Source organism: Enhydra lutris, unplaced genomic scaffold, assembly GCF_002288905.1.
Source record: "Enhydra lutris kenyoni isolate GAN:26980312 unplaced genomic scaffold, ASM228890v2 scaffoldscaffold42, whole genome shotgun sequence".
In the NCBI taxonomy this organism is placed as follows: domain Eukaryota; kingdom Metazoa; phylum Chordata; class Mammalia; order Carnivora; family Mustelidae; genus Enhydra; species Enhydra lutris.
The window spans coordinates 11088207-11114487 of record NW_019154126.1 but is presented as its reverse complement, the minus strand read 5'-3'; the positions used below and the strand labels follow the sequence as shown (position 1 = coordinate 11114487).

The following is a 26281-nucleotide window of genomic DNA, read 5'->3' as shown; positions in this document are numbered from 1 at the left end:
TTAGTGTCTATCAGAAAAGAACTCTTGGAATGTTCAAGAAAAATACAAAAGTTTTACGAAAACTGCTTAAGATGGAATGTACTTTGTGTTGTGGAATAATTCACCTCTGTTTCCCAATTTGTGATCTATCTGTGTTTTGAAACCAGGGCCTTAGTTGCAGTAAGCGTATGATATAATCAAATCAGCTGACTGGCCTGGGGTAGAACATTATCATCATTAGTGATTTTTTTTGAAGTTTAGTTTTGAGTTGATAAGAACTGTTTCATAATTTTAGCATGCGTTCAAAGATAAAAAACAAAAACAAAAACAAAAACAAGAAAACCCTTTCACACTAAGGACTGGGCAAAAGTTCAAATGACTTTCTAGTCTAAGAATGTCACCTCCCTTTAGTAAAGACCCAATGTGGATACATACTAGCAAACTTCAATTTAAAAGGGAACACTTTTTTTTTTTAATAGCAATTATTTTTTATTTAAAGTTTAAAAGGTAGGGCTGAACTCCAATCCCATATACGCCTGTGGGTGTTCTCAGCAGGATTCTCATCCTATGCAAACTGATAATAATAGATCACTCATTCTTGTTTATTTTAAGAACTCCCCCAACAAGATGGGGCTCGCATCCATGTACTTAAAGATGTTGTGAAAAGCGTGTGCAGTTGCAAAGATAGCATATTCTTAAAGACATGAGTTTATGATCATAGGACTATAAAATGGCTGGTCGGATGGATATCTTAGATGTCATCCAACATCTGGGACTGCACCAACTTTCTAGCTATGATATTAAAATAGAAAAACCTTTGCAGAGCGTTAACCTATCATTACACAGAGTAAATGGCATGGCACTGCGACCTAATTAGCAGTGTGGCTTGCATCTGTAAAATAGAATTAGCACTACTGCTCTTTTTCTTTATTATTAGTTTGTGTTTCTAGAAAGGTGTGACCTTATCTGTAAGGTTCTGTTCATTTATGCCCATTTACAAAGGATTTAATTATGTTCCTTTAACTCTCTACGATGAGGAAATTGAAAATGGCCACATCAGAATTAAAACTGTTAAAGAAATTAGTAGCTGATTATTTACTCCATCAGCCTCCGTGCAGGGATAAAGGCTGGAGGCAGGTTCAAATAAAGAAAGTAGAAGATTTGGGGAAGAGAAAATTCTAGGCAAGGAAATTATTGATAGTCTTCCTTTCCTCCTTCCCACATGTCTTTTGCAAGTTTCTCTAGTGTTCTTGCGAGGAGCCAGCTACGGAGAAAGTGTACAATTCTACAAAATTCCTGCAAGTGACATCAGCTTAGTGTCAGCAGCGAGAGAACATGGACTTACATCTGAGGCAGGCGACTCCAGGACAATGCCGAATCCCAGCACGCGGTTCTCCCCGGCCGAGGGGGGCTCGGCAGTCTGGGAGCCAGGCTGCTCGGACGCCCCGGCTGTCTTCTTCTCCATTTCTAACACGCCAGGCTTCTGCCTCACGGTCAGAGGTTCAACGGTCTTTGGGGGCACTTTTTTCTTTTTATTTCTCTTGCGATTGACAGCAGTTCGCTGGGAGCATATAAGGGAAATTGGGGGTTGTTGTCTGTTTTGGGTTCCAACTGTGGAGAATGAACAAAAATAGGGTACAGGTACCTGAGTCTAACTTAGGAGAAATTATCACCCATCTACATGTTCCACAAGCTGAGACTGAAACAGGGTTCAGTCAAGGAAGCAGACCAAAGGCAATCTCCTGTGGGACCTGTAGGTCACCAGAGATGGTCTCTGGAGCATTGTCGAGTTGTACGTGCAGGAGAGTAACCCAGAGAAGACTCTGTCCCCCACGCTGGTGAATGATGGCACTGACTGCTGCAGATGGGCTCCGGGGAAGAGAGGGTTGATGAGCCATAGGAAAATAACTGAGCCTGATCTCACAAGTCGCAGGACATTTTTATATAAATGGGAACCCAGAACTTAACTCCGGGTGTAGCAGTCCGTGCTTCCTGGTAAGCCAAACTCAGGAATGTTCTAATTGTCCTTTGAGGATAAAATGATCAACTGCTAGCAATCTACAGACACCAAAACTGATTAAGACTGAGCAACGGTGACCATTTATTAAAGAACGAGTCTGGAATGACTAGTCCGTATGTGGGCAAAGCCTGCTGGTCATTTCTCAGGGACGGTTACTGCTTCTGCACAAACCCATACTGTCCACACATCAGCTATCTCCACAGCCTTACACTCACTACTGCATTCTGCCCAGGCTGCCCTCCATACCTTGGTTTTAGGTAGCTAAAAGATAGGAATGACACAGTTCTGCACAAGTCAAGAAGACCAGTAAAATCCAGAAACAGAGGGAGTTCCAAAGACGAAAGCACCGAACAAAGGCCAAGTACCAGTACTGAATCTACACTTAAGGAAACCGAGGATAGTAAGTACAGTTTTCACAGACGCTCTTTGGCAAGTCATGTTTGTTAACCATTTAGAAATATTCTGATGGAAAGTGTTGGAGGAAAAATACGGCATCATTATTTAAATCTTCATGTATCAATATGGCTTACTAAATACGATCAGAGGATATGCCTGCTTTTTTATAGAAAGAAGCCAAATGAAAACCAAAGATCTTTAAATGCACATAAATATGGATCATCTCCTATCAGTTTGCAAATAAAGGGTATTTATACTTTGAACTTGGTATTTGCATCTCTAGACTGGCAAGAAATTTACAAGTATTAGAAATGAACTACTTGGAGAGCCTGGCTGGCTCAGCTGGAAGAGTGGGCAACCTTGATCTTGGGGTTGTAAATTTGAGCCCCACGTTGGGTACAGAGATTACTTTAAAAAAAAAGAAAAAGAAAAAGAAAGAAACCAACTACTCGCACTTCATAGGAGCACTGAAACAGTTTTTAGCCACCTGTGCAGTAATTAGTCTTGTTCATTGGAGCTTGACCTTGGCTGAACATTAGAATCACCCGGGAGCTTTAAAAAAAAAACAAAAAAAAGTCCGTGCCTCAGCCTTACCCCAGACTAACTGAATTGGAATTTGCAGGGGTGACGCCCGGGCACTTAGATCTTTTTTAAAGCTCTGCCAGTAATTCCAGTGTACAAGCCCGAGAGAAGAACTTTTGTCTCTTCTCTGGACTTTCACCAAAGGCCAGGTCTCCATACCCAAAGTCAAACGGACAACGGAAGCAGCTCTCAGTGGTCCAGGACTCACACCTCTCCAAGCCTCGCTATTCTAAAGTAAAAGTGAAAATGCTTTGGCTTTAAAGAACACAGGGACTATCTGAGTTTTTCTCCTCCGTTGGCAAGTCTAGACACAGTTGTCCTCGGTTGCTTCCAGATCTTATCATTTCATCGTATTCCTTTTCTTCTCCCTCAAGCAAAGGTGAAATTTTCTGAATATAATTTAAATCTACGTGTTACAGGCAATAAGCCTTAAGTCAATCTACCCACACAACACAGATTCTTAAGTTTAAGGAAATTAAAGATGAGTAATTTTTTCGGTTTATCCTTTCTGCTCTCCTACGAGCTCTGGAATCATTTACCGGCCTAATCTGCAAAGGTTCGGAAAAGAAAACACGGTGACAAAGTGGCATTTACTTAATAGATTCCAAAAGGGCTTCAGTCAAGGATTTAAATGGTTGCAATTCGTAGTGTGCCATTTCGGTAGTAAGGAGCTTAAGTAACAAAATAAATCATTAGAATTTCATATGCATATTTTCTTAAGTGCTAACAAACTCTTCCTCCGAGAAAAGAATCTGTACATCATGGAGTAAACTTTCTTTCTGTGTTCCTCATTTAAGAGATGTTAACTTTTGCCAGGTCAGTAAGAACATGGGTGGTTGTGTTGGAACAAGATGAGTGAACGCCTACTGGCCTGACCAAAATGCTTATTCCTTCCTCGGGCTAAAACCAAATTCAGCACATACAATTAGATGTTGCTTCTCAAGGGCCCTTTTGCTCACCTTCCTTTCCTGTGCTCTTGGGTGATGAGCGTGTCTAAGTATTAAGCTTTTTATATCAAAACCACATCACTGAATATTATAATTTTACTAGAATTCACCAAATGACGCCAAGTACGGTTTTGGAAGGATGACCTTCCTGAATCTCTTTCCAGTGCAGGGATGGGAAGGCTGACCGTATACGACTATACTATTTCCTGCTCAGGCACCAGTCTTCCCTCACCAGAGGAGGCCTTAATGAAATGACTTAGTATTTTCTGGACCTGTGACCAGAAAGTTGTATTCCCCCCCCATTGATGGAGATTAGACACCACAGCCGCTGTGGTGAACCCGCTCCTGGTCTTTAGAACAACACTAATGAAATAGTTGCTGCCTGTATCATGCTTTACAGACTTCATTTACGTTTACTAACTCATCCTATTTTGAAAACCATCCTGCGAGTTAGATATTAACATTCCCGCTCCAGAGGATAAATGTGAGAGCAGAGAAGTCACACAGCTTCATGAGGAGAACAAGGATCCTGACCCCAGCTGCAGACTCATGGCTCTTCCATCCTTCCACTTGACTAACAAGAGTGAGAACAAAAGAAGCGTCGTGTAACTAAGGAAGACAGGACGCCCAGTGTCTTTGGGCTTCTATATGCTGAATATTAGGGAGACAAGCCAGAAGCAGGGCCTAAGAGGCAACACCTCATGTGCTTATGCTCGTGAATGTCTCTTCCAGGACAGCCCGTGCCCCGAGAGGGCCCTTCAGCCCCTGTATGACAGTGCACGGCTTCCCCTCTGTCACACTGCACCCCACAAGGGAGGGGGATGGGCGTGGGGGTTCCCGGCGCACATGCAGCCCCCAAATGGAGCACCTCAGGAGGTCAGAGGAGTCAGCCATGCTTTTGTTCTGAGGTGAACTTCCTTGCTGACTCACACAGGGAAAGTGAGCTGAAGAACTATGCCCACCTTCACTTATGACTGTTTCAAAACTCAGTTAACTGACACGTGTCAAGGCCTTGGAGATGAGGGAGTGAACTCTGCGGAGCACGTGTGCACCAGTGTATGAGGAGTAGTATCAGCGATGAGAAACCTGTTAGATTTGCTACAGGAAAAAGGTGTTGGAGCAAAAGCTGAGGAAACAAAAAAGCACAGCGGACAGCAAGGTGGGAAGAACCAGATACGCAGAGCACAATAACCGTCCCAGCCCAAGAGGCCTAAGGCGTCACAAGCCAGGGGCCTCCTCCCTGGCCTGGTCTCGATACCTGCTTGAATTTGCATTAATTTCCGCATGGTCCTGAGTTCTTGGAGGATGGCCTGCAACGTCGACTGGCAATTGCAAGTACAGCAGTTTGATCCAACGGACGAATTCATGGCCGGAAGTTCTCCTAAGCATCAGAGAAGAGAATGGCCCACTCCAAGCATCATCAACAAATTACAAAGGGAAGGGGAGGGGGAGGAAGGTATCTTGACAGTAGTATGAGACAGTGCCCAAGGGAAATGGACCTAATAACGGTTACCACCTTAATATCGGGGGCCCACGCTCGCTCATAGCAGGCCTCCCTAGTGTCACACTGGTGCATCTCAGGGGACAGCACTGTAAAAATTCACTAGAAACACACACTCCATTGTACAAAAATAGGAGTTCTGAAAAAAACGGCCTTCCAGAAAAACCTGGGACCCACCTGTTCGAAAATCTCACGTTAAAAGTGAAATCTGTCTAACTATTAAAAAAATAGTTTTTCGGGGCACCCAGGTGGCTCAGTCATTAAGTGTCTGCCTTCAGCTCAGGTCATGATCCAGGGTCCTGGGATTGAGCCCCACATCAGGCTCCCTGTTTGGTGGGAGGCCTGCTTCTCCCTCTTCACTCCCCCTGTTTGTTTTCCCTTTCTCGCTGTGTCTCTCTCTGTCAAATAAAGAAATAAAATCTTTAAAAATATATATAGTTTTTCTAGTATTTCCCTAAATTAAGAACTGTGAACACATTAAAACTTTTAGAACACTCTCTGAGGGGTGGGACATCGGGGCGGGGAAGAGCCAGCGGAGCACAGTGTACTGGGAGGCTGTATTCAGACTCAGTGGGTTCCGGGCCGGGGGTGTGTTGGCTTTCCTCCACCTTAATGAAGGAGATCCTCATACATCTTTTCTCCATCTTCATGTTTTACATTTCCATCACTTTAGCCTCTTTATCTCTGTTTCAATTTAGTATCTTTTCCTTAATAAAACTGTCCTATTAAAGTAAACAGAGGTTGTTCCCTTGTCCTTGGGATACAGTGTAACATTTGGAAAATCCCTCTTTCTGCAGAGCTCCCTCTAGTGTCTGTGTCCAGCCCGACCACTGGGAACTGGAATGTGCTGCTGTTACTTAGGTTGTCCCTAGGCGCAATGGGAAAGTTTGAAGGATTGGATCTAATGGTATCTTTTGTTATACATTAAATGCAATTTTAATTCTACGGTATGCATTATTTGAGGATACTACAAAAAACTTCACGTACGGACAACTTAAGGCTTGGGGTACCATAATTATTTACACTCAAAGTTTGTAGCAAACAGAAATGTTTTAACTTTAAAAACTGCAAACAATTTCAATGAAATTCGAGGTAGTCACAGTTATAGATGATGAATGTCTACTGAAAATAAGCAAACAATAAACACAAAAAATCTGTTTTCAAACCAATATGGGGGGAATTTATGTTTGTAACTTTTAAAATTAATAACATTTCTCCAAGTAAATCCACCATCCTTGTTGCATGCTGTAAAACAGAACGCTCTTTACACAGAACTTATTGATGTTGGGTGAACTAACTTCATACACATCTAAGGGTGTCCTATTTCTCTTACCATTTCTTCCATGGCAGTCAAATTAGGAGGGTCTTATAGAATATTCCTACTCACTATGCTAAGTACTGTCTTTATCATTTTTAGAGGACCAAATCAACCCTTTCCAGCTTGTTATAAATCATTTTCTAATTTTAAAGAGAACTGACTTCTTATTTTTATGGAGAAGTCTTTGAAGAGCCATGTCCCCTTAACTTGGAAGCATGCCAGCAAGTGAATGTGATCTGGCTTATGCAATATTGAGAGAAAGAGAAGACTCCTGTACGTCTCTTGGGGTCCCTCCTGTCTCATCAGCTGTGCCTCGGGATGGCTTTTCGTGCCTCTGAACTAGTTACTGCAAATTGTGTTAAAAAATAATCAAAACAGTTTTCTTGTTGAAGAAATAATGAATGGAAAAAGGAAATCCTTAACTTTTCAAGGAAACTGAAAAATGCAGTCTTGCTTTTTCTTGTTCTCTTTCTGAAAACTACAGATCTGCACATCCATATATAATTTATGGGACAACTAACATCCAAGGTTACTGAATGGAAAGTTAACACATCCAGAAAAAAATTTTCAATTTCTTTAAGCTCTGGGAAAAAAATGCCATTTAATTTTTTTCTGAACAATTAGGAATTTAAATTAAGGAAATTTTATTCTAAAGGGATAATTTTCAGCCCCAATGAAGCCTGCCCCACAACAAGGGTCACCTGCTGCTGTTGCTGGAACGTGCCATAAAAGCGAAGGTGTCACTAGGATGTTGGGATATGTGTCCCCCCCTTTCACCACAAGTCTTGTGCTCACAAAGAAAAGCAAAAAACAAAAAAGAATAGGATGTAATCATAATATACATATGACTGGAAGTTCCCTTTGATGACAAAGGGGAGCTCCTTCTGCCCTAATGTTCAGTCTCTTGTGATAAAAGTATCTGCATGTAGGCAAATAATAGCTTTCACTTTTTAAAGGGCTGAAATCTCTACTAAGAAATCGTTACTTCTAACATAGAGCCTCAGTCTCGCTTCTCAATCTGGTTTTTTATACCCTTTGCGTTACTCAGTCAAGGCAGGTGACTAGGGAAGGATTTAATGTACTGAACTCAAAACCATGCTGAACATGTAGAAATAAAACACATTCAGACACACCCCCTACCCCCACGAGCATTCTCAATGTCTGATAATGACCATACTATACCGTTGGAGCTCCCAGTGGTGTGGGGCTGACTCTGGAAGGTTCTAGAGCGCGTGCCATACTGCCCTGAGAACTGCCCGCTGGGGGGTGGTAACTCATTCCATGCACCACGTGAAGGAGGGTGGAGGCTCTGTGGGGCCTCAGCAGAGGAGTTCAAACGTGGAGGCCAGACTGCATCCAAATCCTGGGGTTCTTCTTTTAATTTTTCTCCTTCTTTGCCTACACGTTGATAGATCCTCCCAGTGCTATCATTCAGTAATCTTCTCATTCCTGTGATTTGTTTTTTAATTTCCATGCTTTCATCTCCTAATGGAAACAGGGCCAAAGAGATCACTGCGCATGAACAGAAGAAAAAATAATCCACTGCCAAAAAACACATCCCTTCTTTGGAAATGGGAACGATTCCTGAGTTCAGAGGCAAGCTTTCAGAAACTTAAGTAATCTATAAAAATTAAAGGCAAGAAAACTGGCTATGGTCTCAAGCAACCCATCATATTCCTGGTGCATCTCATTTTAACTTTCTTTCTGGCTAAGTTCTCTTAGGATAAAATAACTTTTCCTGAGCAGGTTTCCTCTGGAACACATCTTAAATTCCCTTTGAGGGAGGGTGTCATAAGAAAATAAGAAAATGAGCTGAGGCAAAAGACCCACGATGGGACAATAGGGCTGAAAGCCTGGGCTTGGCTCTGCCGCAGACGTTCACTTGGGTTGGACATGGAAGCCAGCCAGCCCGCTCATCCACCGGGCCGGCAGATGCAAGTACCAGGAAGAGTATGTGGCATGGGTTGGGATAGAGAGCTTTCGGAGAATGGGCTGTCGGCATAGAAGACACCGCAGTATGATGCTGTTGCTGGAGGCATCACCTTCAGAAATGACAGTGTAGGAGCAGAGAGATATCCAAGGCAATGGAGGTGGGGGTTTTGTCTTTCTCCAGCCTTGACTCACGGGAGGAGACGTCCCTGCAACTATGCCTTCCTGGACCTACCCAGACCAAATCCACTGCCATCCACTTTGTAACTATGTGTCTTCATTTTCCCTCCCAATTATGGTTAAAAAACACATAACATAAAATTTACTATCTTAATCATTTTTTAAAAAAGATTTATTTGAGAGAGAGCACGCGCATGCACACACACCCTCAAGCAAGTGGGGAGAGGGGCAGAGGGAGAGACTCTTGAAGCAGACTCTCCATTGAGCGGGGAGCTCAATGAGGGGCTCGATCTCACGACTCTGAGATCATGACCTGAACCAAAATCAAGAGTCAGAGGCTTAACCAATTGAGCCACTAGGCACCTTACCATCTTAACCATTTTTAAGTGCGTAGTTCAGTTAATTATATTTGCATTGTTGTGCAAAAGATCTCCAGAACTTTTACAATGACTTTAAGATTCTTTTTCCCTAAGGGGATTTTGTTTTTGAACTAAGGTATCTCTGGATTGCACTGGGCGTACAATAAATACTACCTAAAGAAAAGTCTAAAATTAGGTACAAAATTGTTTCCGTAAATAATAACATTAGAATATGCTATGAGGAGCTGTTTTGGACCTCCTGTCTTTTTACCGTGGGCATCACCTGGTGTCCTCCCAAAGATTGAGAGAAGTGGATTTTTTCCCCCTCTAACCTGGGTGTTAAAGTGGAAGTCTTATGCCAGGATTTCTGCCCCCCACCCCCATATCTGGGAGTTAAAATAAAAGTCTCACACAGTCACTCCATTAAATGCCTGAAATTTAAACTATGATGAAAACAAAAGGTCTATAGAAAGTATCTATCAGGAAAAGCACAGCTTTGGCAGATAAATACAGCACATTTACTATTATGATATTTTAATGCAATTAGCATCATATAAGCCAGATTTCTCTGTAGAATTGGTAACTGTATAACGAATCTAGGTATTTTGTGTTGCATAAACAGTATTTTGTGTTGCCTAGCTAGATATTTAGCTAATTAATATATGGATATATTATTGAATATAAGGAAACTTTTATATACTGCTTTGAGATAAGTATCTCCAATTTTTAAAAAGGTAATAAAAGTATTAATTTTGCCTTTACTATCTAACAGGGGTGAACACAAATGGCACAGATTTCCAACTTTACAATATTGTTATGTGTTGGTGTCTGCTTGAGAGGAGAAATATTTTCATTTGTGATGAAACTATTTTTACCTCAAACACCTGCAAAAAGGACAACACAGAAACAGTAAGTGATATGCCAGACCTTAGGAGAATGAATGACTAAGCACGATTTAAATAATGCAGAGCCAGCAAAATTTACGACCTCCTCAGGATGTCTATGGCACAGGGTGTGTCTGGAAGAGCTCGGGGAGGAATTCCGAAGGGAAGCTGCACGCAAACGTGGTGTTAGTTTCAGCACCCAAACACATACTTTCCTGGCTGGTGACCAGCACAGTCTGGGCAAGAAGCTGCTTTCCTTCGGGGTTTTTCTCCTCCATCTTCTCAAGTCAGGAGCCCGGGCACCGGCTGATTTCCGCGGGCACAGCTGGTGGCTGCCACGCGCCCCCTCCTGGCACCCTGGCAGGAGCCGTGCCCACTCGGCCGCCTTCTGCCTACTCCTCTGGTTGGTGCCAACCTGCTTCTCTGCACGAACCCTGACACATCGAGCTAAAGGGATGTTCTCTCTTCAGAGCTTCCACCTCTGCTTTGGAGATCGAGCTCCACGATAGAGGGCTGTCCTCAAGGGGACAGAAAGAAAGCTACGGGATTTGGGACCTGCTAAAAGCCAATGTGCTTTGTCACAATCTGAGTTTCTTAGTTCTGAAAATTACCAGAATAAATGAACAGGCCACTTGAGTTTCACACGCTTTCTGTGTTTGTGGGGAGGGTCAGAACCTGGCCCTACAAGTTGAGTCTGCAAGAGGAGATGAGAGTATAAAGGGAGCCTCTGGTTAGGGGCCATCTCAGCAATGTTTAGAAACATTTCTTCTGAAGTCACAACAAAAACCCACCAAACGACAACAAATCAGGACCCGGTGGGGCCCAAGGAGGAAGACGCAGTGCTGGGAAGGAGGACAGCCCATAGTCTATCTGCCTGCAGAGGATCTCAAAGAACAGAAGACAGAGACCTGCTGCAGTCAATGAGGGGAAAGTCAGAGGGGAAGGTGGAGGAAGGCTGAGCTCAGAAAGCTCCTCAGAAGAGACAGGCTGGGCATCCCTAGAGGACAACCAGATGGATGTGTGCACATGTCGTCGGGGTAACTGAACTGTCCTTCTTTGGCCAGAGAAGCTGGGAGTAACCCTGAAAATCCCACCTGAAGAAGAGGTCCTGGAGTCCTGCTATATCTACGGGCAATGGCGGTCTTTGGCAGAAAGAGGGGAGACCCTCCCCCACACCTTGGGGGCAGATGGAGCAACGGTCAGAAACAAAAGCCGGAGATCAAAAGCATCCGAGTAAACGGACATAAACTGGGATGGAGTGGGTACCGAACACAGCAAGCGGGCTGAGAGGGCACAGGTTCTTTGACTTAAAACGCAATGGTGAAAAGTATGTAAGAGATTGAGATGGGAAGCATTAGTTGACTTGACTTGTCTTTCCAGTTGGGATCAGTCAGCATCTTCGCCATGTTTAATGCCAGGAAAAGGAAGCTCCGCAAGCATGATTCTATAAGGAAACGTGCGCACTTTCTTCATTTCTTTCCAAATCTATGTCTTTACTTATGCTCAACTCCAAGGGACTGAATCTTTTTAGGAAAGACAAAAAGAAATTTTACTAAAAGGTAAAACAACCTCATCTAAAATCCTTTTGAGAGTTTGGACAAGGTCTTAAAAAAATTGCAGAATGAATTCTATCTTTGGCTAAATTTCCAGACTCTACCAGATCACTTTTCTTTGCATAAACAACATACAGGTATATCATAATAATAATCCTACATATGATGATTCTGCATAATAATACATACAAAGTCTTGCAACACAGAGATCATACACGATCTCTCTTAAATTGGCCAGGAGAGAAGGATTTGCTACACAAATCATCATGGTCTGGGATGATAAAAGAAAAAGCTGGTAACATACATATAGTAAGAGATTATGTGTAAACATCTTTTTTTTAAAATGAAGTTTATTTTTTTTTTAAGATTTTTATTTATTTGACAGACAGAGATCACAAGAAGGCAGAGAGAGGGAGGGAGAAGCAGGCTCCCCACTGAGCAGAGAGGCCGATGCAGGGCTCGATCCCAGGACCCTGGCATCATGACCTGAGCCGAAGGCAGATGCTTAACCCACTGAGCCGCCCAGGCGTCTACCTCTAAATGTCTTACTATGAAGATTCACGGAGAACAGTCATCCTATCTTTGCCCTACAAATGTTCTCATGTAGATGCATGGTATGTAGTCCATAAAATTTTCCTAAGTGAATGAAAGAAATGGCTTTTTGAAACCAGAATGAATCCAGTAGAATTAAATGTAATATTAACATTATAAGCAAACACTATACTAATAGAGTGAAGTGAAAAAAGTCACAGACATAAATTGTTCAACAAACATTTATCAAGCACTTTCTGGGCCTCAGAGATGTAAAGATCATCTGGCACAAATTAAAAGATAGCCCCTCTCCAAATCTTTTGACATTTTTTTGCCCAGAATGCTTTATATTGATCGGTTGTTCTGAAAAATGGTCCTGATTTTTCCTGGCCCGTTGACCTCTAACATTGTGGACCTTGTGCTGCAGGACTTAAACCAGCAAACTACCCCACTATTTGCCAATGATTTGCTTCCTGCTAAAGCTGAAGACCTTCCCTGATGGTCCTGCTTCCCCTGAAGCCCCTCCCTTTGGGGCTGGAGATGGTGGCTCCCCAAAACATCACACTTCCGGCCCCAGGAGAAAGCTCTTGTCTGAGTAGATGCTCCAGAGCTGTCCCCTCTCCCCCTTCTCCCTCAACGGCGGTTCTGTGTGCCAGGAGTTCAAGCTCTCTAAGGGGAAGGACAGGTGATGAAGTTGAACTGTAGAGCAAGGTCATCCCATTAAGGGCCATACATGCCAGGCGAAGGAAGAATAATTTTACACGAGAGATACTAGGTTATTACTCCGGGTAATTTTAGATTCATATCTCTTTCAATAGAAGGACAGTAAATAATCAGGTCTATCCCGTAGAAAAAGAATTCTGGTAAAACTATGGTGAACACGGTGTGGTGAAAGAAAACCAGTTAGTTACAGTGTCCTTGCTGATGGCTGGGTGAAGGACCCGAGAGTCTCTGCCAGGACTGGAGGGGCTGCGGTTGGAGAGAGACCCTGAAGAAGCTTCATCAGATAGACCTGGTGATGGGCTGGACGTGGGGACAGGTGGTGAAGGACGAGAACCCGTGAAAGAGGACACCATGATTTCTAGCTTGGGTAACTGATGGGTACTAACACCAGTCAGGGAATTAGAAAAAAAAAAAAAAAAGGTTGCTGTGGAGTGAGGTTATAGTGATAGTTCTGACAAAGAAAATTCCAATAATAAGCAGGCAACTGGGAACGCAGCCACGTTCATGGCTGGGACATGAAGCAGACTCCAGAGCTGTCCTGTTAATAGTTGCTACTGCCACTACCAGTAGTAACCAGCCGTCTGGGCCGAGTAAGCCCCTAGAGTTCACTAACAACTCAGGGGGTGGAAGGGCACCTTATACAGAGACGCCAGATTTCCTATCAATCTAGCGTGCAGAGAGTGCGAAACCCCCATGTCCATAGGAGAAGAGCCACAAGCTCATCTGTTTCCAAGCTGGCAAAGTGGGTCACCTCATTCCTCCTGGGCTTCTGACCCCTGGGCAAGCAACAGTCACCTTGGTCAGAAGTGAGTCATCTGCCAAGCCCTCCCTCCTCCTACCGCCAACAAGAAGTCCACCACGGGAGCGCCACCCTTGGTAACACACCTCAACAGGAGGACTGACAGAATCCTAAGGAAACGAGGGACCATTCCACCATATTTGGCACTGGTTGACCTTCATTATACTGTCATGTCCAGTTTTGTCCTATTTTAAAGAGGTCATTGAGAGTCTTTAGGATGTCATGAAAAGTCAACAGGAAAGGTTAAAGGGACAAGGACAGGTTACAGGAGTTGGGTGTTTCACTGAGAAATCAATGTTTTTCCAGTGACTCGTCTTCGACTATACTATGGGCTGTTATGGGTAGAACGTTGTTCTTTATCACCAAAGGAGAAATGGATTGCACTGGAGCTTCTAGGCAGGAGGCTGGGCACATCTGGTCTTCAAGAACTGATCCTTCCAGCCCATAAACACCAACCGCACAGCAGAGACGCAGCAGAGAACATGTCCAGAAGGAGGGACAAGAATGCTTTTGTGTTCGGGATGATGAATAAGTTCAGGAAACGGATAGAGGTGGTGGTTGCACAATACGGAATATACTTAAAAAAAGAAAAAAGAAAGAAAGAAAGGATGCTTTAAAACTCCTTGTATTTTTCAGGTAATGAAGTGTTAAAAGATAAAGAAGTTGAGTACACCAGTAAGAAGCACTAAGAGGACCGGATTTATACTAAACAGTCCAACTATGTCTTCTCAAGCACTAGTAGAAGCAACACGGAGCCCCGCTGTAGAAGAGAATCACCCACAGCGGCTCAAATGACAGCACTGAGAGAGAGCAGGAGAAGGGGATAGGGTGCTTCTGGCCAACGCTACAGCTTTCTTGAGCACAAATCTCAACAAACAGTCTCAGAGCAGAGAAATGGGAAGCAGACGCTGTGCTGTGGGGAGGCCTGAGGTCGACACCCTTGTTTCAAGCCCATCCTCACACACACAGGATATCAAGGTTCCACCTGGCCACCCTCAAGGCTGAGAGCCGTGTTGACAAAGCACAGGCAAGACTGGGATTCTACCTCAGCAAAAATGGTCTGAAAAGCATGAGTTTACAGAGCAATCTTTTCCAAGTGAGCCCTTTCCTCTAATGCAATCTTAAGCGGGACCCCAATAAATAAAGCAGAGTAAACTGCTGCTGAAGAGAACATGCCAGAACGCACATTCCTGCATCAGTCCCTGGGGCGCATTCAGGAACTCTGTGGGCACCACACCACGGAGTCTAAATGCCACTGAGACGGAAGGAGGCAAAGAGTATCTCCAGAATCATTTGCTTGGTTGAATCAAACACTATGGTAAGGAGTATCTCAGCCGCGTGTGCATTGGCACATGTGCGGGGACCCAGTTAAACTGAAAGGTAGAAGTGCAAATAATTAAGCAGCTCAGTATATACATGGCATTTTCATTTAAAGGGCAACTAAGATCCTTTCAAATCTATTTAGGGAATATCAGGTTCATTCATCCATTCAATAAATATTTACTGCACTACTACTAAATATGAGATACTGTGGGACTAAAAAAAGGAAAAGAAAAGAGATATAAGCTCCAGTGGCTCCCCGTGAGGGTGTGCAGTCCGGCAGGGCAGACACTTGAATGTACAGACAATTTTAAAAACATGATGCCCCTCTTCTAATGAATGGCAGGCTCTCACCCAGGATAAGCCACCTGAAGCCAGGGTGGGAGGCTGGAGCTCTTTTTATTGAAGGCTGAGCATGTGAAGCCAGGACAGGTACCAGGAGAGGATGCCATGGATCCGAGCTGGAGAATAGGCCTTCAAAGTAAAAAGAACTTGAGACGACTGTTTAGGGCCCAAAGAGCAAAGACAGACCAGGAAATGAAGCAAAGCCTAGCAGTTCAAAATGCGCCATCAGCATCAGTACTGAGCTGTAAGAAAAGAATGAGATCTTGCCATTGGCACCAACATGGATGGACCCAGAGGGTGTCGTGTGAAGTGAAATAAATCAGACAGAGACAGATAGATACCATAGGATTTCACTTATCTTTGGAATCTAAAAAGCAAAAACATCCAAACAAAACTGAAACATACTCTTAAGACACAGAGAACTGGGGGTCGCCAGAGAGGAGAGGAGTAGGAGGATGAGCAAAATAGATGAAGGGGATTAAGAGGGAGAAAAGTCCAGTTGTACAGTAAGACAAGGGGATGAAAGTATAACATCAGGAATCTAGTCAATAATATTGTAATCATGTTGTCTGGTGACCACGGGGAGCACAGGGTAATGTACAGAATTGTCTGTCTGCCGTACACCTGAAGCTACCATACGTTGTACGTCAACTACTCTTCAATAAATAAATAAAATCAACTGGACAGCTATAGAAAATGGGCTGTCATACTGTTTCTCAAATGTGTCCCTCAAAGAATACCTACAAAGGAGAATAAACATAGAAGAAGCTTGGGGGCAAAGTCCTAAAAAGGGACTAGGGAATAATTTTCTTTGAGTCTTCATTTTACCTTAAAAAATAAATGCCAGTATTATACTCTGCTCTCTACCCATCAAGTGCAGGTTCCTGTTAACTTGCCAGTTACAAGTCTGCAGTTTAAAATGGACTGGTCAGCAGGAGGAGACGCTGGGCTGTTACAGAAGGCAAAGGGCTTGGCTTTTTAAGTCAGGCTTTTGAATGCTCCCAGCCACTTTCTAAGAGAACATCTCTAACGTCCATGACTGAACAGACAAAAACCAAGAGATTACATGAGAAATGCCTTGGACATTGCATGAATTACAAGGAATTGAGAGGCCGTTTTAAACTGGGAGTGCCACAGCCAGTGTCATGAAGATGCCTGATGTGAGCGGGTCAGTAAAGATGGCTAGCATTTCCATGGGCACTTCTGGGAAGAAAAGGGAGGGAACGGTTTCGAGCAAAGACTGAACACAGAGAAAAACAGAATGGGTAATGGTAAACAAGCTAACTCAGCTGGAGTTGAGGCACTGAGTGGGTAAAGTGAACAACAGAAAAACACTGAAGCTTTTACTTTATCCTGCAATGTCAGGAAGTCAACAAGGTTTTTCCATGAGACTCACAGTGATACATAAAAAGTAGCTGGAACTTCCCAACCAATTCCAAGAGTAGAATCGCTCCCTCAAATATTCTTGTATCATGGAAAATGAACTTTTATTTTATAATAACTACAACACGGCTGTCCAACTGAATGCTCTTTGGATGTGTAATTCCAGCCATTGTTATCAGAAGCCATCACTTTAAACAATGTTCGAGAATAATTAAGCCGGGGCACCTGCGTAGCTCAGTTGGTTAAGCGTCTGCCTTCAGCTCAGGTCATTATCCCAGGGTTCTGGGATTGAATCCTGCATTAGGCTCCTTGCTCAGAGGGGAGCCTGCTTCTCCCTCTGCCTGCTGCTCCCCCCGCTTGTGTGCTCTCTCTCTCTCTCTCTCTGACAAATAAATAAAATCTTAAAAAATAAGAAATAGTTTAAATCCCTTAATCTCCATAATTATTAATGTAAAGAAAATTAAATAATATGACATTCTTTATCTATTAATTTGGCAAAGACTGTAGCTTCATAAAACCCATTTTGGGTGGAAGTGTAGGGTTACAGTTGCTCTCACATGCTGTTGGTAGGGAATCTTTCTGGAGGGAAATTCAGCAATTCCACTACCAGGAATTGATTCTATAGAAACATCCCACCAAGTACCCATGACATATATACAAGAATATTCACGACGGCATTATTGTACTCATGAAACCCTGTGAACCATCCAAACATTTGTCAATGGAGCATCAGATAAGTGAATAATGCCATGTTGGTATAATGAAATTGATATATGTTTACATATCCTGTAAAGAACGAAATAGCCCTTTTTATAGTCATTTGGAGGTATGTGCAAGACAAACTGTAAACTCGTGATGGTTGATATCACGGTGACTTCATTCACTACCTTATAACCAGGGCTGACTGTCTGCCTCAAACTAGCCACTCAGTTCTTGTAGAATACATGGAGCCTCCATTAAGCAAAAAACTTACAAAATGTTATATAGCATAGTCCCATTTTCCTTTCATTATAACACACACAAAAACAACTCTACTCTTAACAGTGCTTGTTACTGGAAAGTCTGATGGGAACAGGATGTTCTCCTTTTTACCTTCTACCTTTTTTTCACCTTTCTCAATTTTAAGTTTAAAAATGGTTTTGAAATTATTTGAAACGTATTATTTTTTTTGTAAGAAAAAAATGACCTAGAAGAATTATGTGAGATCCTTTCCCTGTGGTATTCTGAAGCTAGGTATAGTGGCAGCTTTTGACATGAAAGTATCTTACAATGTCACCCAGGAAAGACGAAGTTGGACAGGAGTGAGTAAAAGGGGGCTAGAGGTAGCAGCAAAAGCAAGTCAAGGAAAGAGGATGCTGGGGTGCAGTCTCTTTTGCAACTCTTGGTGTACAGGCCTAAGATAACTTTCCCCTGAATCTCATACAAGCCACGTATTCTGTATTTTTTTTTTAATTTTGTTTATGTATGTGTGTGTGTATGTGCGTAAGTAATCTTTATAGCTAACGTGGGGCTCGAACTCATGACCCTGAGATCAAGAGTCACATGCTCTTCCAACTGAGCCAGCCAAGCACCCCAACCCATGTATTTTTTTTTTTTTTTTAAGTAATTTGGCAGTATGTAGGGGAAAAGTGTTACAGTCACCATTTATGGAGTACTCACTATGTACCAGGCCCTTGGGCAAACTCTACTTTTAATCCTGATGACAAGGTAAGAGTTTTAACTGTTGATGAATACATTTTACCCAGGAAATAACAGAGACTTTGAGACTGGAGTTTTAAACTGGGTAGGTCAGGCTCCAATGTCCATGAACTACTCTACTAAAACGCTCAAGGAACAGGCTGACTGGCAGGAATGAGGCCATTCACAAAATAATCCAGCCGCGTGGTATCCAGGAAGCAGTGAGGGTGCTGTGTGAACCAGTTAGCACCTTAACCACCGTTATGTTAACACATATGGTGGAAACAATTCAATCATTGCACCAAACCATCTATGAATTTCAGCTTAGTTGTACTGTTTCTAACTAAGGAGAATGAGGCTCAGATATTTCTTTTTAAATTGGCAGCACGGTTCACGTGAATCCTGTGAGTTCTACAAAAGCCAAATATTAACACTTGGAGGACACGCAATCAGAATTTGTTTATGTTCGTGATCCTGTGAAACACAGCAAAAATCTTTGAATGCTGGCAATAGAGCTTAAATATATCAAGACTAGCGTAGGAGCTGCTTCCGTATTCTTGTAGTGGCCTCGCCTTTATTCAACAAGAGGTAAAATGTTCATAACTTAGTCTGGAAAGAGTCCTTTTCAATAGAATTTGAAGTGCTGATCCTCTGCTCTCCTGTACAGAAAACTTCTAAAAGAATGCTCAGAGTGCAAATCTCCTCTGCCCGAGCCCTCAGTTTACACATGCCCATCATAGACCAGTTAAGTGTGAACGTGTTTAAGTAAAGGCCATACTGTTTTTTCGGCCATTTAAAATTTTAAAATATTCCTAGTTATATGTACACGCTATTGTCCTGTCTCATCATCAGTGTAAATAGTGTTCCTGATGACGAGAAACGGATCATATTCACAGCACCTTTTTTTCCCGAGGATTTCAGGGAACTCCGCTGAGTCTGGGTCCAAAGCACCTGGAGAGTGGTAGCCTTTCCTGAGTGACACTAATGACAGAGCTCCAAGGGTAAGGCAGCCATGGCTTAGGTCGGTGGGTTCCAACCTTTTTTGACCAGGGTTCACAGCAAGAAATACATTTTTCATGATTTCACACACTTTCATATGCATGCATGTGCGCACGCGCGTGCGCACACACACACACACACACACACACACACACACACTACGTATGTAATTATAAAAGATTCATGAATTTATCCTTCCTGCGTGCAATGCACTCTGACATTTTCTATTCTACTCTCTCTTTGTTATTATTATTACCATTATTGTTGTTAGCTCCTATGGGTGACAATCTGCTAAATCGATTTCATGACCCACTTATGGGTCACAACACTGGTGTGAAAAGCACTGCCCTAAATGTCGAAGGTTTTCAGGATGCTGCCTGGGCAGCCTTCTCACTCCCCACACCCTTTCTGGACCCACAGATCCTCTCTCTGGCTCCGTTGAACATCTGTATGTGAGGACTCCAGCCCTGATCCCGCTTCAGGGCTCCAAACCCACACATCCAATTGCCCACTGGACAGCCCCACTTGTGCACTTCAAAAGCAGCCTTAATGCCATGTCCAAAACCATATTTAACGCTGACTCTCTGTGAGCCTTACTGAACAGCACCCACCCTGCCATTCAAGCCAGAAACCTAGGACTTCTCTCTCTCCCTGCCCTCCCACAGCCAGTTAATCATAGAGTCCTGCCTACGGTGACTTCCAAATTACTTTTGAATCTTTCCACTTCTCTCCATCCCCCTGTCCCCATTATCTCTTGATGGGGCTACTGCCAAAAGCCTCCAGTGTTGCACCCCTCTCTCCAATCCCTCTTCCACCCCGAGGCCAGTGTGATCTCTCAGACATGCAAACCTCATTACATGACACACCACAGTGGAATGCCAACCACCTCAGGATGGAGCCCAGCTCCATATCTGACCTTCTTGGTCTCTCTCTCCCGTCTCAGCTCTTGCCACGTTCCCTCTCCCATCCCCATTCCCTTTATTCTACATGGGGGGGTGGGGGGGTTCGGGGGTGGGGGTTGGTTCACAGGTCTGGCTGCAGTTAGGATCACCTAGACAACTCTGTAAAAATACCAGTGCCCAGGCCTCACTTCAGAACAATTAAATACCAATCCAATTAGTAAATATAATGGACAGCTGGAGGCCCTCTGCTTTCCTTTATTATTTTTTTTTTTAAGATTTTATCCATTTATTTGACAGACAGAGATCACAAGTAGGCAGAGAGGCAGGCAGAGAGAGAGGGGGAAGCAGGCTCCCTGCTGGGCAGAGAGCCCGATGATGCTGCAGGGCTTGACCCCAGGACCCTGAGATCATGACCTGAGCCGAAGGTAGAGGCTTAACCCACTGAGCCATGCAGGCACCCCTGCTTTCCTTTAGAAGGAAAGTCTCTCGGTGGTCTGGAAGTGCTCTCACTTCCGGGCCTTCATACAGCCTCGGCTCTAGCCCCGCCCCATACTTACCCCTCAGGTGTCTGCTGGAATGTCATCTTCTCAAGGCTGTATCCCCTAATCCCCCAAGCCTGGTGAGTCCCCTCCTCCCCCATTCCATGTTCAAGTAGAATACTTCTACTCCCTGTCGCAACCTAGTGAGCTTCAAAATCTTTTAGCTTGGCACTAATGGCTACTCAACAAATACCCACAAAACGAACACAAGAAATAGTGAATTCCAGCATCAGATATGCAGAGAAGCAGCAGTTGAGGAGACCTGACAAAGAAAACACTACTGACGGGTCAAGACGTAGACCATCTGTGCCTTCTTAGATTCTCATGTCCACGGGGTGTGTAGGGTTGGAAGCCGAGGCCACTTGGGGTTTAAAGTCAATCATGTCTTCTTATGAAAGCTTTCCCAAAGGAACACAGCTCATCCTCATCGCATTCCTAGTTCATCAAAGGTGACAGACAGGGACTCACTTGCCCCATTTAACAAAGGATAAGACTAAGTTGCTTGCCCAGATTGACCAAAGCAGACCAGAGGAAGGCAAGTCAGATCTGAGCCACGTGTGTCCGTGGGATCAAGGCAGCAGGCTCTGTCTTCCAGAGCAGAGCTAGACAGCAGAACAGCGAACGTACAGAGAAAGCTAAGGCTAACATTCCAGCAGCAACTCCTTTTCAACTGTATTTCACACAATGCTTATTACGGTACCCATTAAAGTCTTGCTAGTAATTGAAAAAATTATATATGTGCAATGAGCATGAGTTAATGTTAACAGAAGAACCTTAACTTTTGCATCTCCTGACTTTTTACTTTTAGCTTGTACCTTAGCCTTGCATTTTTGTGGGGTTCTTTACATTTTATATGGAGGTGTAAAGTCACATTTGAGATATAATTCCATTAGCCATACAAGCAACTTCATAAGGCTATTATGTTGCATCAACTTTTTCTGTAAAAATAAATTGTTAAGGATATTATTCCTGGAACAGAATAAATTCTTGGAATTACTGAGTAACTTATGTACCGTACCACTGTTCCAAGAACACATTACTTATTTTATCATGACAAAGTAAAGTTATTAATCTTCTGGCTTCCATTTCAACAATGAGAAATGCCGTGAGAGGCAGAGACACCTGCATTACATTTCAGTTCAACTTTATATCATCCATAAACATCTCTGCTTTGGACACCTCATCCAAACAAATGCTCACAGAATCCTCTATGTAGCATTCGATTTTATGAAACTATAGAAGTTCCTTGCTGTTAATTACAGAGACAAATGTCTCATCACACATTTGGTTACCAGATAGCATAATTAGTTTTCTCCATTAACCTTTCAGATATAAAATTTGATTTCCAAGTAAAAAAACATTGTAAAACCCTTGCAATTCAAATGATACAGTATATTTGGACATGTTTGGGGAAAAAAGCAATACTAAGCAAACAATTTTATGGATTCTTATTTACAAGGATACTGATTGTCTGAAACACTCAAAGGCAATCTGTCTAAACTTCTTAATGATTTTAAAATATATGATCGAATATGCATATAACAAGGTGTACTTTGTATAGAAAGGAGGCTCAGTAATCTGACTGTGAATGGAATGTGCCCTTTGCTCTCGCTCTGGGTATGGTGATGTGGCTGAGTGGGTCCACCTTGGCCGCTCATCTCTGCCCCCTTCACATGGGCATCTGGGAGACAGCTGGTGACGAAGGGTGTGTAGTCTAGAGCAGTGTAATAGCATTTCTCTGCTCAAAGCTAAATGACCCCACAGCCTTGTCCTGCAGAGGACCACATGCCAGCCGACATGTGTAGGGGGCATTTCCGATCATCACAATGACTGGGGGTGGGGGGGTGTGCTCCTGACATTTATGTACACTGATGCTGCCAACATTCAGTCCTCTTGTAACACGCAGGACAGTCCTGCACAAGAAAACCGTCTCACCACAACAGACTGTCCAACTTGATCAGCGGATAATTGGCAGCAAATTGCATTTTTAACATGTTTTAAACATGGCACTTACTTGTTTATTCAAAAAGAATTATCGAGACTCGACTCTGTGTCAAGTATCGTGTACTAGGAACACAGTCAACAGAGTCTTGGTCTGCAGGAATTCAAGCTGAGATGGGAAAAATGAAGCCTTAGACAGAGAGGGCGGCAGGGGTGGGCAGAGCCCAGCAGGCCAGATGCCAGGCCCACTGGACTGCGGCATCCGGGGAGGCCCGCACAGTATGGTGTATCTGCAGGGCCCCGGGGGCCAGGGCTGGTGCACGTACACAGGCACAGGGATGCGTCCTCTCTCAGGGTTCAACTTTAAAAGGGGCCCTGCCATTAACTAATCAAAAAGAACAAAAATAGGAAATGAAAACTAAAGCGTCTGTGATCAGTGTTGACAAATTTTACTCCTCATATGTGAGGTCCAGTTAGCTACTAAGAAGGGAGTGTAAATTTTCACCCCCTGAAGCCAGAATGGAACTTAGAGGTAAGAGTTGAATAATAAAGTTTCAAAGTAGCTGAATCCACCACTTAATTTTGAATTTAAAAGTGGACATCTTACTCATTGCCTGAGCATGTACTGGTGATTATCACGTGACCAGGATGGTGCTGGGCAGTGGGGACACAGAGATGATTCTCAGGAAGTTTACAGCCCGGCAGGGAGAGAAAAGTAAACCAGCAATGCCTTGGCTGTGATGGCACCATGCCCTGGAGGCTGTGGAGGGAGAGGTGAGGGGAATCAGAGAAGACTTCGTGGAAGAAGTTTCATCAACTTGAAGTCTTTAGGGAAAAGAGAAAGCCAAGCCAAGCAGAGGGAGGATGATGCAAGTGTGAAATTCCAAGGCTTCCGTGCAGCCACCAGGGTGAGAAAGTGCCTGGCCTCAAAGGCGAGGAAGGATTCCTGCTGCAGTAATGAAAGAGGTCTGGTATGGGTGACGCCTGCGAAGGACAATGTCAGCAATGAGCTCCAAAAAAACAGGTGGCAGTTCACTCAGAGTCTTATCTGTCAGGCTGAGGAGTCTTAATCCTAAACTGAAAGCCACAGATAATGAAGAAGTTCAGGCAAGGAGCAACCCAAGTGGCCCAGCACCTGGACAAATCCCTGCAGGGTGGGGCACCTGCCCCTTGCAGGATCTGCCACCCCCACTACTGCATGCACACACTCGGGCACATCGATTCCAGGTAGCATCCACTCCAGGAATCTGTGACTTATGAGAATAACAGAGTTGCTTTGTAAATGTCCTAGATCTATTTTTAACTTGGAGATGCAAAACACACTGCTCCAAAATCTTTATTTTATCTTATAGATGGCCATGTTATTTTCTTCCAAAAGTAAAAATCCATATTCCCATGGGAACCAGAGAGGCTAAATTGTTAATACATCTCCTTAGAGCCTGTCCTTCTTGGAGGGTTTTTATTTTTTTTTAATTTTTTATTTTATTTTATTATTTTTTTAATGATTTGGTCACAATCAGAGAAGGAACAGCAAATGATCACAACCTGCATACATGTTACCCCGAGGGTGGCTCCTGAGCCACACCACGTCTGGAGAAACAGAAAGAAGCAACTTTTCCTGGGGACACAGAAGGGCGTTGGGGAGGGGGCACAGCATGTGCGCTCCCTCACCATGTCACATGCACCAAGGTCTGTTGCTGAAGGCTTGGCTTTTGGTTTTTCTGAAATTTAGGTAGGAAAACTTGCTTCCTTTGGAAATTGAGACCCAGATAATGCCAAAAATCAGTTGATAAACAGGTCAGTCCTCTCTTAAGCACCCTGAAGAGGGTGCACCAATGTCACAGCACACAGGGAGCCAGCAGAGCTCAGACTATTTTTGTTTTGATTTTCAACATTTCTCTGGCTTTCATATGCAAGGTCCTCTCCTTTTTGGTATTTCTAGGTTTGAAGGGGGAAAAAAGGTTTCAAGTTGTATCTCACAAATCAACCTCAGAAATCCCAAATTTCTGCACTAGTTGAATATATTATAAAAGATTCTTCCAGTTAAATGTGGCATATTTTAGTCTGGCTCACTAAATGTCCCCCAAATCTCAACAGAGTAGTATATTTTATTTTATTTTTTTGAAAGATTTTATTTATTTGACAGAGAGAGACAGAGATCACAAGTAGGCAGAGAGGCAGGCAGAGGGGAAGGGGGAAGCAGGCCCCCTGCTGAGCAGAGCATCCAATGCAGGGCTCCATCCCAAGACCCTGAGATCATGACCCGAGCCAAAGGCAGAGGCTTAAACCACTGAGCCACCCAGGTGCTCCAGAGTGGTGTATTTTAAAGCAGCTCTTCAGGGTGGCTCAATGGGTTAAGCCTCTGCCTTCGGCTCAGGTCATGATCTCAGGGTCCTGGGATAAAGCCCCACGTCTGGCTCCATGCTCAGAGGGGAGTCTGCTTCTCCCTCTCCATCTGCCCCTCCCCCCACTAGTTTCCTTCTCTCTCTCAAAATAAATAAATAAAATCCTTTAAAAAAATAAAGCAACTCTTCATTGGTCTATACGATAGTGTCCAAGCTACTCACGCACTTAGATATTTGAGTACCTATCATCTGGGTCCCTATTATGAACACAACACTGTGCTGGGTGCTTCAAAGGATATGAAAAAGAATCCAGGTCACACTCGCTCTGTGATCTTACAATTTACAGGAGGAGAGATGGTGCAAATAAACAACCACAGTTCAATGCAGTAATTGTTCAGGTTTGGGGATGATGGGCATGTCTGCAGGGTAACTTGCAGTGCAATAAAGCTGTGTAAAAATTAGTGGGTATTAGGCAGTACAAGGGAAGCGCCATAAAAGAGTGATGTTATTATTTAGTGCTAAGACGTTCAGAAGAACATTTAAATTCTATTTCAGAAAGAGAACGGACAAGGGGATAATAAAAATAAGTATACAGCATTTCCTACTTTGAAAAAGTGTTTTGTCATTGGGGTTTCCTACATGCTAGCGGAGAACCTGCTGGGGAAGTGAGGGCCCACATTATTATTCTATTACGGAAGACAAAGAAAAACCCTCAAGAGTTTTGTGCAAGGTTTTATTAACTGTTAACCTGAGATTCAAACCAAGGTTTTCTGACTTCAAACCTGACTTCTCTTTACTGTGCTAGACAAACTGAGAAGGCCTCCAGGCTTAGGTAATGTTTGAATTGGGCTTTAAAAACCAATAGGAGATAGGACTGTAATAGATGGAGTCTGGAAACAGGCTAAGACATGGGAGCGCCTGGAGAGACAGGCTGGAGAGAGGTGCACACACGGGCAGGGCAAGGTGCTCCAAGAAGGAATGCTAAGAGACCAGGCTGACATGAGCGCATGTTTTTAGCAGGAGGAAGAGGGAGATAAGGCTAGAAAGGTGAGCTAGAAGCAGACTACGAACGGCAAAGGGAGGAGGTAAGGGGGCCTGGCTTTCTCAGAGGCTGCCGGGCAGAGCAGAG

General features: G+C 43.5%; 1 protein-coding gene across 2 annotated transcripts in view; it reads right to left on the bottom strand.

The window, feature by feature from the left end:
• The window catches only part of LOC111155581 (BEN domain containing 7), a 75571-nt gene that overhangs the window by 41322 nt on the left and 7968 nt on the right, over nucleotides 1-26281 (bottom strand). For both annotated transcript variants that reach the window (XM_022515829.1, XM_022515828.1), the window contains exons 3-5: nucleotides 7926-8228; nucleotides 5183-5305; nucleotides 1325-1590 (exon numbers count right to left, since the gene is read on the bottom strand). In XM_022515829.1, coding sequence (XP_022371537.1) covers nucleotides 1325-1590; nucleotides 5183-5305; nucleotides 7926-8228 — 692 coding nt within the window. The remainder of the gene's footprint in view (nucleotides 1-1324; nucleotides 1591-5182; nucleotides 5306-7925; nucleotides 8229-26281) is intronic.